Consider the following 14,900-nt stretch of genomic DNA (forward strand, 5'->3'; position numbering starts at 1 on the left):
GCAACTCTTTACCTACTCCAAACCTGCACTCGTACACTAAACATGGTTAAAGAAAAGCACCAGGAGGGGGCCTAGCTGGCTCAGTCAAGAGAGCATGCGACTCTTGATCTCTAGGTCATGAGTTCAAGCTACGTTAGGTGTAGAGGTTAAATAAAAATAAAACTTTAAAAGAAAAGCACACAATCATGCTCACTGGTTAGATTCTTGATCATTAATTTCAAGAGGCTCTGAGTGTTGGTCAAGTATCTAACTGCATTTCATTATCCTTTTACTCTTCCATAATCCTAAATAAAATTTTTACACTTTTTCTATTCTCCTTAAACATCTAATATGTTCTTTCCTTCCCAAGACCCTTGGCTTATTTTTTTTATGAGTATTTCATAAAGAAAATGCAAAGAATAATAAGAGGACCTCACCACCTCTTCCACTTCCGGTTTTCTCCTTCCTTTCTCTTCCCTTCCTGAAAAATTCAGTAGGTTAACGACTGGGTAGGACCAAGCAAGCAGGCACCTTTATAAGAATTAGGATGGTAGGAGCCAGAGAATAGTAAGGAAGGTATCTATGGAGCAAGGCAGCCTGCCACGCGGCTTTAGAACTCACGTAGGAAAAGTAGGCCCTCAACACCACACTTACAAACCACTTTACCTGTTACCAATTCCTCCTATTCCTTGAACTAATGGACCCTTCTATCCAAGGCTAACCCCTCTGCTTGTCTCCTCAATCCTATCCTCTCTTGACTAGTTAAGGACATCCATCCATCTCTTCTCCAACATCAGTTGATTTACTCCCATCAGAATACTAATGTTCTGTATTATATTCTGTTTAAAAATAAAATGCCTTGACTCCACCTTGTCCTGTAGTTACTGTCCTGTTTCTCCTCTCTACTTTAGAGCAAAATTCCTTGAAGGAAAAATGGTTTTATTCTCTGTCTTCAATTCCTCTCTTCCTATTCTTGCCTGAACTTATTTCAGGCATGCTTTAATCTCTACCGCTACTCCAGCATGCTCTCATCAAGCTCACTAGTGGCTTTCACATCATTAAATCAAGTGGCCAATTCTTAGTGCTCATTCATCTCACCTATCAGCAGCATTTAGCATAGCTGAGCAGACACTCATTTGGGGGATTACTTTGTTTACTAGGCTTTTGGGAAAAGTCTTGGTTCACTCAGCTTTACTTAAAAATAATCTGTAATCTGAACTTTTTTTTTTTTTTTTTAACCATCCTCATGCTACTCTCCTGGTACTGTCCTCAGTCGGCTCTTCTCTGGATTATTACAGTAGCCTCCTAAATGGTTGTCTTGCTTACACGCCGCCCTTTATTAAGTCTAGGCAATCTTAATAGCACAGTCAGAGGTATCCTTTTACATTTATGTCAGATCATACTTCTCCTCTGGTAACCCCCCTCCCCCCCAACACAAACAAAAGGTTTTGGTATTTTTTTAGAGAAAAATCCCAAATCCTCTAGGATCCAACCCTCCGCTCCTCTCTGACTGGATTTTCTATCAATCTCCTGTCTCATCTCTGGGAATTGGCTTCACTGATCTTCTGAGGAAGCAAATCTAATCACAGGACCTTGACACTTGCTGTTTCCTCTTCTCCCAACTGTGTACATAGATCTCTCCCTTACTTCCTTCAGAATTCTACTCCAATGTCAACTACTCAGGGAGACCTTCCCTGACCACCCTATGTAAAACACCTTCCCCCATGCCCATGTTCCCATCATGCCCTTTTCTGATCATTTTGCCTTATTTTTCTCTACAACACACCTTGCTGTCTGACATCTTGTATATTTGCTTGTCTATTTATTTATTGTCTATCTTCCTGCCACTAAACTGCCCTCAGTGAGGGCAGGGATTTTGTTTAATTTGTTTACTGCCATTTTGCTAGCACTGGAGCATTGCCTGACAGATAGTAAGCACTCAGTAAATGTATTGAGAGGTTTCAGAAATGAATAATAGTTCCTAGTCTTCAAGGTCAGATATTAATTATTCTGAGAGAAAAATCCATTAAGTCATTATGAGTTATTAATACCTCAGTGTAATTTATGTCCAATTACAGCTAAGAAGACTTGAGGGAATGGGGACAAGTGGGAATCAGGACAGCTAGCCTCCAGGAATCATCCTTAATGCACTCCGACTCTAAGGTTCTTGTTGTTGTTGCTGCTTAGATTTCATCAGCTGTAAAATGATGTTGTTGGACTAGATTGGAAGTTTTTAGCCTAGGATCTAGGGATTGGTGTATCTTCTATTGCTGTATGAAAAATTTCAAGGCCATGTAAACGTGTACATTTTTTTTTTCCAGATGAGAGAAAGTTCTGTGACCCTGAAATAGAGTAGAAGTCCTTGAAGTCTCTTTTAGTCTTAACTTCATATGATTCTAAGTTTTGAAAGAGGATAACAGGAGACAGCCTGATGCTGCTCTGCACAGCTAGAAGGCGGTCTTCCTTCTGCCACAGCCTGAGCAAGTCACACCTCTTTTCTAGCTTTGTTTTGTGTGACTTGTACATGAAGGGTTGGGACTAAATGATCCAAAGTAATACCTTTTGATTGTAATTCAATACAAACAAAACACACCAAAAGAGACAAACAAACAAAACCTGTAGTCAGCTCGGGAATTCAGACTGGTCCTTGCTGGGCCCTCAGGAGGCAGAACTGTAGACCTGCTGAAGTTCTACGAGTACTTTGAGAGGTAAGAAAGGGAAGATAGAGAGGTGGTTCCTGCATAAGACTCTAGCTGAGGGACTCAGTGACCTCCTCAGAGACAGAAGATTAATTCTTACAGATGGATGAGTAGGAATGGAGAAGAAAAATCTTCACTGTTGCCCCTAAAGAGACTTGGAATCTGATTCCTTAATGTATAACCTCATAAGTGCTGAAATAAATTAGGGAAAATATCTCCTTATAGTGTTGAAGAATTTTATTTTGAAGGGTTAAATGGGTGTGTGTAGTATAATGCTCCCTTGTTATTCTACTTTTCTCATTAGAATTCAGATAACATTTTGTTATTGAGGAAATGAATTTTTCACAACATGCATAATTTTGATTTGTTTCCTTTTCTTAACTCTTTCCCCCTGCCCTCCAAGCCCTTGCTAGTGCCTGCTATTTCTTTCTTTATAAATGTGTCCTGGTTGCTCTGGAAAAGAAATTTATGACTAGGTTCTAAGAATACACGTAGCACTTAGAGGAAGTTGTTTGAAGCCTCTCCTTTACCAGATAAAAGGAGGTAGGGGACAACAGTGTGGGATGTGGAGGGTTGATCCAGTAATCCCCTCATTCTTTCGTTCAGCACCCACTGCATGCCAAACCCTATGCTTAACACTTAAAGTCAAATGAGACACACTCCCTGTTCTATTCTCTCACAGCCACAACAAAACAGAGCTGGATGCCCTCACCCAGGGATTTGCTCTGGCATCTACTCTGTGTGCAGCGTTTTGCTCCTCCCTCCCTGGAAGTGGGGAGGCCGGATTGTATGATGACAAGGAGAGTGTCTTTGGCCAGTAGACAAGTTGTCTCCATTCCTCCTGCAGGGGAATGGGACTGAATAGGGTATTTTTTCCGGGCCTGGCCCAAACTGGGCTGTGCCTCAAGGGCCCATTAGGCTGCAGGTCACAGCAGCTGGAGCCCAGGCGCCCAGAGCCAGTCACGCGTCTGTGCTGCCCGCTCCACGAAGCACAATGGAGTCATTGACTATTTATTTACACCGTACAACAAGGCTGCTGTTGACTTAATTACGGGAGCCTCCCTGCCACCCCCTGGATCTTTAAATGACTAAAAGACTCTCCATTGCGGCTAACTAATCTGTCCTTAACCTCTATGAGTCCTGAGTCTCCCCAACCTGGGCGGGCTCAGTAGCCATGTAGGAGGCACAGAGACTCCGTGGTGGTGTCCAAGAAGCTAGAGACTGGTGATTTTGCTTGAGAGCCAGGTAGGGTTTGGCAGGACTGTTTCGGTGTGTTGGAGGACTAGGCTGAATCAGGCGCTAGCCCCAGGGCATGGAGGGTGGCAATGCTGAGCAAGGCTCAGGCTTAATTGCAAGGGGGTTGCAAAGAAAGAAACAACTAAAGGACAAACTCTTGTCTCCAGCGAAAGACAATCAGTGCCTGGAGAAGCAGAGCCTATCGACTTCCGGGCCTTCAAAATTAGATTTGAGTGCCTCCGGGGATCAGGGCTGCTGAGGACTCCGCAGAGCCGCGGGATCTCACCTGGCCCCTTCCTCTTACGGCCCGTTTGCAAATTGTCTCCAGGCTCAGGGGTGGCCTGTTCCCGCTCAGCCTCACTTAAACCTTCTCGAGAATCTCTGCTCGCCAACTTCCTCCCAGGGCAACTTGCTGAGTCTCTGCTCTAGTTAATATTGTAGGGCCGAGGATAAAATAGCAATGGTATTGAATAGATGTTGACTTATCCGACCCAGAGGGGCAGGAATCAGAGATTGTTTGCAGAAGCTAATCGTTTCTGCTGAGAAGCAGGGGAAGCCTGTAGTGCTCGCCGCTAGCGGCTCCTCCCTGAAGCCGAGCCACTGGAAGACTCCCTGTTTTAGGTGCTCCTCCCCACCTCCGGCCCAATAAAAAATCCTCTAGGGAATTTAGACGGTCGGCCGCCTGGCCCGGACTGCTCCCCAGGCTCCTTTTTTCCAACCTTTGAATTTGCAACCTCAGGTTTGGCGCCCGCCAGATCTCAAACCCAACTTCTTTCTGCAATTTGCTTGGGTTGATAGTTCAAGGACCCGGGCGGGGAAGCCGTTTGTCATTAGGCATCAGATAGGCACAGAGACTTCTCGGCAACGCCCCTCCCCCGACACTCGGGAGTGAGCTTCCAGCAACCGAGGCGAGGAGAGGTGAGGTGCGTGATTCTAGGCGTCTAAGGGGGTACGGGCAGCGCGGGGGGAGCGCATTAGAGTGTACACAGGAGGTGTAGGTGGGGGTAAGTCGCAGGTCAAAATCTTTACCGCAAACCTCAAAGGGAAATGACAGTAGTTGGGCTAAAAGGGCCACTTTGGAGGCTACTAGCTGCACCCAAATCCTGACAGTAGAGAAGTTTCGTTGCTATGGTTTCGAAGAGGTATAAAACCCACCACCCAGAACCAAACGTGCTAGGGCTCCTTATATGTGTTGTCACTACGCAGGGCCCGGCGAATTCCTTGGGGGTTTGCATCACTCCCTGACCGAACATCTCAGTCCCGGTCCCTCCATCCCAGAGGAGGCGGGGGGTGTGCACAGGAGATGAAGTCCCGGCCAGGGGATTTTTAACGTCCAAGCCTGGAGGTGCCCAGAATTCTCGCACTTTCGCTCCTGCGGTCCAGGGGCGAGCGCTGCGTCCTAGTGGCCGCAGCCGCCCGGAGTGTGCAGGGGCCGCGGGGAAAGGAGCGCGGCGCCTTTAAAGCAAGAGGCGAGGAACCCCCGCCAGGAGGCGTGTCTGTCTCCGCTGCCGCCGCCGCCGCCGCTCCACGGTCTCCGTCTCCGCCGCCGTCACTCGCGCTCGGCGCCCGCGGCTGCGCTCCTCTGTCCGGGAGCCGGAGACTTCCCGCCCGACCTCCTCCGGCTGCTCCTCCCCGAGGACCACCCCTCCCCCTCCCTGCCTGCCTCACCCGCAGCAAGAGGTAAGGACTCCCCCCGGTGGGCTCCGCTCGGGGGTGCCTCCCGAGGTGTATGTTCCCACAGGAGGGACCAGGGGTGGGCGAGGGGCTTTTAACGCCCGGAGAGGAAGAAGGCGAACAGCAGCGCCGCGGAGCCGGGTGCGCTCGGGGCACCCGCTGGACCGATTCGCTGTGAGTGGCTTTGTCCCGCTCGCCTCAGCCAATTCCCGTCAAGGATACAACTGGCTCGCTTGGCTGCGGGCGCTCGCGTTCTCCACAGAAAATAATTTAATAAGTGGACGTGTCAGGAAGTGGCCTCAGCTACTGGGACTCACGCGAGGCGAAGAGAGACAGATGGCAAGAATCTGTGTATCTGCCTGCGGGTCTGAAGAACTCCTCAGCCTTCCTTCCATCCGCCCATTTTTCCATTAACCCTGCTTTTTAGTTCTGTAAAGTAGACATTCCTTTTAACCAGTGCCAGTGTTGAGAGCTTCTGAAAAAACTCTCTCGGAGGGCGCCCCATTAGGGTAGGGGGAGTCACCCACCAGGGTGGATCATAAACGTTAAAAACTTTTAATGACTCCCATCCCCTGACATTTTTACCTTCAAGTTCTTTACTAAACACCACGACCTAGCCGAGATTCCTTAGATAATAATTTCCAGTTTAGGGAGTAGGGGACGTTAGAAAACTTACTACTACTATCCTTTTGGTAACACACAGATCACCTTCTAGCATTTCTTCATCTTCATACTGTAAGTATTCTGTCATCAGAAATTATCTTATGGATTAATGATTTTTTTTATTTCAAAAGAGATGATTGATTCGTTTGAGTCTTAATTAGCTTGTAGTTTAGTTACTGGACGATAGGTAATAATATTTCAATTTTGATTTGCCTAACTTTTTATAGGAACCAGTCCTGTAACCATCAACACAGCTTTCAATGGCCTTACAAACTTATGAAACAAACAAACAAGCAAACAAAATGAAACACACAGAAGGAAGGTTATTGAGAAATAAGTGATGCCTGGAAGTCTTACCTGTTTGTTTTCTTCTATTAAAACCCATTGGGGATTGCACAGACTAAAATTTTTAAAAAGAAAAAAAAAAGATTCCAGGACATGTAAAGCTATTCCAATTCAATTTCTTAATTAAGACACACTTATTTTTGACATCTAAAAATTAATTAAAACTCTAAATATCATTAATCATCAATGCAGCAGAATGTTGGTGGAACAGCTAATATGTGTTCGGAATCACAAAGGATTGCACAGGATAGCATTCGTAGTTAGAAAGAGTGGAGTGCAAGTATGCAACAGTGTGTTTTTAACTGATACCAGCTCTGACTTTATTCTCTGGCACCTCTAATGCCATGGATGAACAGCCTGTTTATTTTAGCTCAGCTTCCATACAACAGGCCACACGCATGGAAGAATAGGTCAGGTGTTACTGTAAGATGAGGTTTCTCAAATGTCACGTAACAGCAGGACTTCCATGACAAGTCAAGTGGAATCCTTAGGAAAAATTCCATGTGAAAAAATTTAAATATAGATATGGCATGGAAGAACCTTAGAAACACCTTTGAAATTCAGGTTGTCCTGGGATATGTATTTGCAGTTTCTTGCAAAAGGTATAGGCATTGTCTTTTTAAACAAAATGCTGTAAGGATTATTACACATTTGTACATGCCCCAGCAGGTGGCAGCTAACTAGAATAAGATTCATTTTCACTGGGAGAATAGAAAACTAAAATTGCTTCTCAAGTAATAGTGCCCAAGAATAAGAGGTCATTAGTGTCAGTAAATATAAAAACACAGTGAAAGATGAAGCTAATGGCATTTTGTTGTTGTTGTTGGAACAAGCTTTGCATGAACACGATATGCATTTTGTTCTTTGCTAATTTATCATAGGCTTGATATCTCTTCATGTCAGCTTTCTGTGTGTGTGTGTTTGCGTTAGTGTGTAAGCTTACTTTAGATACAGCTTCTCTCTGTGTGTGCATATATGTGTGCATATGCAGTTTGTGTCTGACCTTGGAACCTACAGAGCTTTGGCTCCTAGAAATCAAGGTTTCCATATGGTTAAAATAGACAAAAAGCAAATGAAACTATGTATTAAGGTGTGTAAATCTCACTGTTACTAAATATATGATTGTCTGACACCAAATAGTATTTTTTTCCCTGGAGAAAGGAGCAAATTACAAAACTGACAGAATTTTAAAAAGAGTTCAATCGGATCAGTGAATACTATATAATGACTTTATCAATCCTTCATATAGCCTTCATATAGATTTAGAACTATGATGTATGATATCAGTATTGGGGAGAAACTTGCAATAACTTCAGAATTTCCCTACTCTGAGGTATCTTCTCTACTATCAAGTCATTCCATTCTATTACTGGGGAGGTAATCTTAGGATTTTTGTTGTTTTTGTTTTAGGTTTGGGGTTTTTTTTTTAGGGCTGTTGCCGTTTTTGTCCTGGGAGTGAGCAAAGTTTAATGAAAAAGAATGAGAATTAATCTGATTACCTTTGTAGCAGATGAAAAGCCGAAGGTAGAGAATTCAAGCAATAACTAATCGTATATTTTAGAAATGTCTTTAGCCATTGAACATTGACATCATGTTATTCAGCATTCTGAATTCTTGGTGGTCTTTCGGCATTGTTTTAAATACAGAGAAACAGTAGTTTAGTGCTCATGAGGGAACTCACAGTTAATGTAGATGGTTTTTGTAGTAGTATGCCTTGGAAAGGGATGACTGACTATTAGCACATTCTGGGTATGCTAAGCAATCCCAGTAAGTCACACTGAAATATACCCACGACACAGTTGACAAAATAGTCCTCTTGACAATGTGAACAATACAATAATTCAAAGTCCCAGACTCTGTGTAGTAGAAATATTCACATTGTCACTTCAAATGGCACATTACCCATTCAGTGTACTACTGTCAATGTACTACTCCAGAATAAATCGATGCCTGGAGCGCTGTCCGCGGTCCTGAAGAAAGGTCGTCTCCTATCTTGCAGAAGTTCAATTAGACAGGTGGAGTTGCTGTTTGTGATGCTGAAGACTTTCAGATTAGTTGATGGATGTAAATGACCCTAATTTAGCATATGTGCAAAACTGGTTCTTTGGGGACCAGTTAATAGTAAGAAAAATTTATGATGGACTTTTTACTGTTTAATATACTGGGTAAGAACTTTATGAATCTGGAAGCTTGATCTTTCACTTTTCCAGCTAGATATCCAATAAATAATCCCACAAAAGCCAAATAGTTTAGAACCTAGTTTTAAGTAGAGAAGTTGCAACTGTAATGTCAAATGCCATTATGTTAACAGAATATGTGAACAAGGAGTTATGGTACATTTTGTTTTCTCAGGTTTTATTAAATGCTAACTATACTGCAAAACTGCAGTATTTTGATTAGTCACAATAGAAATGCTATTTTCAGGTAGTGTATATCAATAATATTGACAGATGAAAAAACTAAGAATATTGTTGCTCTGGCTGTCATTATTATATCTGCTAGGATCAAAAGGAGAAAGAACAAATAGATTAGAATAAATGAGACAACAAATACAGAACGTATTGAGCTCTGCATGTCTTACAGGAGATATTTTAAACATGGACTGAAGGAGTCGCTAGATACCCTTGGTTTTACCACAAGGTGTTCCTTTTAAAGTGCTCAAATAGTCAAATTATTTCATTGAATGGCCTGCTACACTGCAGAACTAGTCATTCATGATACTTATTTTTGACACTGCAGTTATGCCTCCGTCTTTTTTTAAAGAGTCAATGCCCACTTAATGCTTTTGCAAAATGTAGCTTTATTCTCAAATCAGCATTTTATAATACCTTAAGAAAAAAATAGAATGAAAAAAAAATCACTATGATGGAATGAAAACATTACATCATTTTCTTGCTATCTGGAATAAATAGTATTCATATCCCTCCTTATTAAAAAAATTAGACATTCTTCAAATAAGGTAGAATCTTACAATTTTTTCATAAGGTTTAACCTATGCCTTGTTAGTTGGTTATGAAAAACAGATTAATTTTAAGAAACAGGTCCAGCAGTTTGCCTTTTGTACTACTTGATCACTTAAAATATTAAAATGTAGTAAAATACTTATTACTAACCATCTCAGTTTCACTAACGAATATAAAATATTAGGACTGGGTATTTTAATCTCTATGCCTGGATGACAGCATAGTACTTATTTCAACAACAAAATGTATTTTCATGTTAAAAGAATATATACTGATGTACTTTTCTTTTCCTTGAATAAATTGCACCTGGTGAAAGCCAAGACAGTCAGCCACTGCTTGAAGACTCTAAATATTCTGACCAGGACACTAGACAATAATAAGGCATTTTTAGACAAAGCTGTGACATTCAATGTTGCCCAAGCTATGATCCCACATTCTGCCTCTGGAAGAAAAACATACTCAAAAACCAAAATGATAAGAAATTTGGGCATAAATTATTGAAGCCTTTGGAAGTTGGTTATACCAACTTAAACATCATTGTCTTTTTATATAGGCACAATTATTTTAGATGAGCTAAAAAATGGCTGGGAAAATATGATTCCTTCATTTTAACTCAACACTTTTCCTCCTAAAAGACCACTTGAAGAAATCTATTTTTTTTTTTATTCCTGGGTAGTTAAGGAATGTCCACCCAAGTTTTTAAAGACTATCATAACTTCTGCAATTGCACTCCAATCTATATTCACTCCTGGACAAAATTTTAAGAATATAAACAAGACCTTCTTTCAACCTAAACACAGATTATATTTGCAGTAAATTCCTCTGCCTTAGACCACGTCCTTTTTTACAACTCCTAGGCAAAGTGACTTTGGCATAGCTTGTCATTTATTAAAATTCATCAGTTGATTGTAAGAAATCAGCTTGCCTACACCAGTCACTCTCTTAGTAAAGACTCTTATGGAAAATAAAAGCACTTTTCTCCACGTAAATAAATCCTACTTCTTTCTTGAAACTCAAGGCGGGCGATGAGATCGGTTGCATAAGAGATATTGGGAAGCTCGCTGGCAGGGAGCCTTAACAGGCAAGCAGCTATCTCAATTTTTCTCACTTAATCTTGGCTTCACGTCAGAAGCTGTGCAGCAGTGCAGTAGAATAGGGCCTGGCGAGCAAAGCGCCTTTTGTGCTGGGACTGTGGCTCGCTACGGACGCCTCGGAGGTTTATCAAGGCTGGATTTCCTATTGATTTCCTCCTCCTTTGCTTCCCCAGGCTCGCGCGGCCGGACATTGTGGGTGTGCGTGCTGGATTTCTCCCGGATGCTCCCCGACTAACATGGATGTCCCACCATCCCTTGCAGTGGAAGGTTGCTCCTTGGCGCAGTGAGTGAGGAACATGCAGCGATTGCTAATGGGTTTGGGAAGCGGAGACTCCTTCCTCTCTCTGTGACCATGCCGTGATCGTGTCTGCGGCCACCACTCGACGCATCCTCATTCCTACCCGAACCGGGAGCCTAACGCTAGATCGGGGAAGTGGGTGCCGCGCGTGTGGACACAGAAACACCATGAAGATTATTTCCCCGATTCTAAGTAATCCAGTCTTCAGGCGCACCATTAAACTCCTGCTCTGCTTACTGTGGATTGGATATTCCCAAGGAACCACACATGTATTAAGATTTGGTAAGATTCCCTATCTCTCTCTATTGCCTGGTATCCGCCTCCGAGGCAGCCGGATGTAAACAGGCGGGCTCACTGACGGGCGGGCGGGTGGTCTCAATGCGTTCTGACCTGTTCGCTGCTCCGGAGCCTCCCGGGGTTTTAAAGAACCCCCGCGTGTCACTTCATTTTCTTTTCTCTTTCTTTTATTAAAAAAAAAAAAAAAAGAGGAAAAATTGGCCCCGGGAGGGTGAAGTGAGTGCCAGTGTGTGGTGGTGGTCGCTGCATTACCTCCACGCAGTAGCCAGAGATGGTGATGACGCGGGGGGCACAGCCGGCGGTTGCGCCCGCCTGTCTCCGCGGGAGCCTTCCGGGCTTGGCTGGCTGGAAGCGCGCGCCAGGGCTCCACGCCTCTCAGCTTGCGGGGCTCAAGAGTCAGGATCTGGTAACTCTTTGACAAGTTGGCGTCTGTCCGCTTCTGTCTGGGACCCGGACAGGTCCGCAAGTGAAAAGCGCTAATCCTTTTCATTTCTTTTGTCCTCGGAGAGACTTTTAGGTTAATTTCACCGCTTTTCCAGCCCCTGGTGCCCTTACGGGAACACGGCGCTTTTCAAAATATTTTTGTAACGTAGAAAGCTCTACTTAGCAAGAGGAGGCTGCTGCTTAGCTGAAATGAAATAGCGTCATAAGAAAAGGGTTTTGTTTTGTCTTTAACTTGTGAGTCCTCCTCTCACAGCTTTCTTATCGCGTCCTGGTCTAATGAATGATCAACAGTGGTGACTGGGGAGGAGAGTAGTTGTGTATGGGAGTCTAAGTATGCATCTTTATTTCATTGTGGCATGATAAAAGAGTAGAGTGGCAGTTATATAGTAGAGGAATCTATTACTTTCCTAAGGAATCAGGGTTCCTTTAGAACTCCAAGGAAAATTTGAACGTGGGATTCCGTGAAAACGCTGGTCGGAGGGTTTGCTGGAGGAAATGAAGCGTGGGCAACGCTCAGCTGCTGTGGATGGCCAATGGAGTTTTAGCAGGAGCAGAACTAGTCAGGGAAAGTTCCCTTAAGTAGATAAGAGGGAGAGAGGAGAAAGCAAGCCAACCAGATAAACACTCCCACTGTGGGCGCCTTCTTTGACAGTTCAAGTGGATTTAGACCAAAGAGTGCAAGAAACCATATAATCCTGAGCATGTGTCTTTGAGAGCAAAACAGATACATTAAGTCAGTCAAATTTAAATTGAAGTGATTGCCTGCATCTCCTGTCATGTCAGCAGCATCTTCTCTCTTTCCTTTTTCCCATGTGCTTTTTCTGTAATGATAAAATCTCTCATCTTTCTCAGGCTGTGTGAAACCAGGGTAGGAATACTTTTCACATATTTAAAAAAGGGAATCCTACCATTCCTTCCCCTCATTCAACACATGAACACCTGGAGTCCAGAAGGCTGGTAATGACAAAGAGAGACTACAGGTTATATCTAAATTCTTACTGTAGCTTTTTTTTTTTTTTTCTGCTTTCTTCATGCCTTTAGATGGTACTTAAGCACGTTGCTCTTAGCAACAAGCATCCACAGGAATGCCTGTTTCTTTGGATGAGATTAAACAGGTTCCTTTATCGTTGAAAATGTGTGTGTGTTCAGCTGTTCTCCTTCAAGCATGGTAAATGCTACAGTATGGTAGTTTTGCCCAATATTTTGAGTAGTACAACCTACTTATTTGGAATACTGAGGTATCTTCTGAAATGTGTTTGTGAATGAGTGTGCCTTAGTGTGTTTGCTTGCGGACTGGGTGGGGAAAAAAAAGGAGACTTGGAGCCGAAAAACTGCCACCAATACTCTAAAGATTTAATTATTGCTGGTCTGGTCTTGCAGCACAATATTTGCTGAATCATTAGATTGTTACATTCGCTGATCATTTCATATCTTCATATTAAAAATCTTGGCGACTGTAGCAGAGTGTGTAGCAGCTTTCTAAAAGAGCTGACACACACACAAAAATATATTTTCCTAGACCAATGCTTACTAAGAATGTCCTTAAGAAATAGGAGAGTAGGAAAAGACCTTCTCACAGTGCCTTGATACCCTAAACCAACAGCTCAGTTTTTAGGTAACCTGTTATTTTCTCCATTAACTTCAAACATCTTCCACGTGGAGATCTATTTTCTCTGATTTCTGCCCTGAGTTATGGGGAAGGATTCTGTACATTGTAATCATTGGATCTGTTCCCCTCTTGGGGCTATTTGGATGCAATACTTTTGGGTCTTTTTTTTGTTGTTGTTATTGTCTTGTTTTGTTTTGTTTTCATTCTGGGGAAAACATGTTTTGAGTGGACTGGGTGGTTGGTTGAAAGTGTATAAGCCATTTTTGAGAAAGGTTAATTTCAACTTTGACTCAAAGGACCAACCAAAGCCTCCTCCTTAGCTCGGTGTCTTCTAAGTGTAGGGTTTGGATTTGCTGCTAAAGCAGCTATGCCCCGGCGGGCCTGCCAGGTGCAGGTGAGAAGCGCTACCAATGCTGAAGAGGTGGTAACTAGTCCCTTCCCCACTTCCCCCACCCACTAGGCTTGACTAGCCGCCCCCAGCCACCCAGTGACTCCGCCTCAGTACTATGGCAACTGCGGAGCCCCGCCAGGAAGCTGTCCCAGCCCCCCTTCCCGTCAAGTGGTGGAAAACCACCCTCTAGGGCTCTATGGTGTCCTTTCTACCCTTAACCCCCGCCCTCCACGTCCCCCCCACCCCCCAAGGGCCGTAACTTGACCCTGACCCTGTGTCCTCCTATCAAAGTCTGTGGATTGGGGAGCTGTATGCACAGGGCGCTGACCCTTGCCTAATCCTTTGCGATCCTCCGCAGGTCTTCCGGGTACAAAGCTCAGTCGCTTGCACTGGGGCTTTCTTGCGCGCCCCACTCTCATCTCTCTTTCTCTCCCCCGCTTTCTTTCTCTCTGGTGTGCTCTTTCTCTCTCTCCCTCCCTCTCTCTCTCTTGCTTATACACACACACCGCAGGCAAATGCACTCTCGCGATGCAAGTCTGACACTTTGGCACAATGACTCCTCTCTAGTGCCCAAAAACTTAGGCAGCTACGCCTGGGAGCGCCTCTGTCCGGGCACACACCCCTCCTACCCTGACTGGCTTCCGCTGAGCTTCACACCTGGGCCTGTTCCTCGTACCGCTTAGCAAACATCTCCGAGAGAAGGTGTCTGGAGCACTGACCCTAGGGCGGTTTTCCTTAGCTTTAAGACAGCCCAGAGCAGTGAGGGAAGGCACCTATGGTCAGCTAAGAGTCAACTCCTCGGAAGCGAGGGGGCTGGCGCTTCTTTGTGGGTTGCGGCTGTTTTTGTCTCTGATCCCAGCTGTGCACATCTTCGCTTCTCCACAGCGCCTACCTAGTGAGAGGATATCAGGGGACAGATGGATACCGGACAGTTAAGAGTCAGTTGCCCCACTCCAGGTCAGGTCAGACGTTCTCAGAGCCAGCTTTTCCAGGTGCCTGAGAAGCCCCCACTCCCACCGCTGCCCAGGCACTTTGGGTCCCAGGGCTATGTAAATGAGGCACCTTTGTGTCTCCGCAGCTGCGTCTGGCCCTGCGTGTTACTGGAGAGGGCAAAGGCAGGATTCTTCCTTCCGTTCGCGGGGGCGTGCCCCCAATACCACAGTCTCCCTGCTAAAACTACTGCAGCTCTCGGTACTTGAACACTGCAT

The 14,900-nt window shown here is 44.3% G+C and overlaps 1 protein-coding gene across 8 annotated transcripts in view; it reads left to right on the forward strand.

Annotated features, from left to right (window-relative positions):
- The first annotated feature begins 4,588 nt into the window (after positions 1-4,588).
- GRIK2 (glutamate ionotropic receptor kainate type subunit 2) overlaps positions 4,589-14,900 on the forward strand; it is a 659,372-nt gene continuing 649,060 nt past the window's right edge. For 4 of the 8 annotated variants that reach the window (XM_034670902.1, XM_034670905.1, XM_034670903.1 and 1 more), the window contains exons 1-3: positions 4,589-4,837; positions 5,121-5,594; positions 10,827-11,233. In XM_034670902.1, the coding sequence (XP_034526793.1) occupies positions 11,119-11,233 (115 nt within the window). In that variant the 5' untranslated portion in view covers positions 4,589-4,837; positions 5,121-5,594; positions 10,827-11,118. Of the gene's footprint in view, positions 4,838-5,120; positions 5,595-5,703; positions 6,324-10,826; positions 11,234-14,900 lie in introns of those variants that run through there. The other 4 variants (XM_034670898.1, XM_034670899.1, XM_034670900.1 and 1 more) reach the window with 4 other exon arrangements.

Source organism: Ailuropoda melanoleuca, chromosome 10 (assembly GCF_002007445.2).
Source record: "Ailuropoda melanoleuca isolate Jingjing chromosome 10, ASM200744v2, whole genome shotgun sequence".
Taxonomy (NCBI): Eukaryota; Metazoa; Chordata; class Mammalia; order Carnivora; family Ursidae; genus Ailuropoda; species Ailuropoda melanoleuca.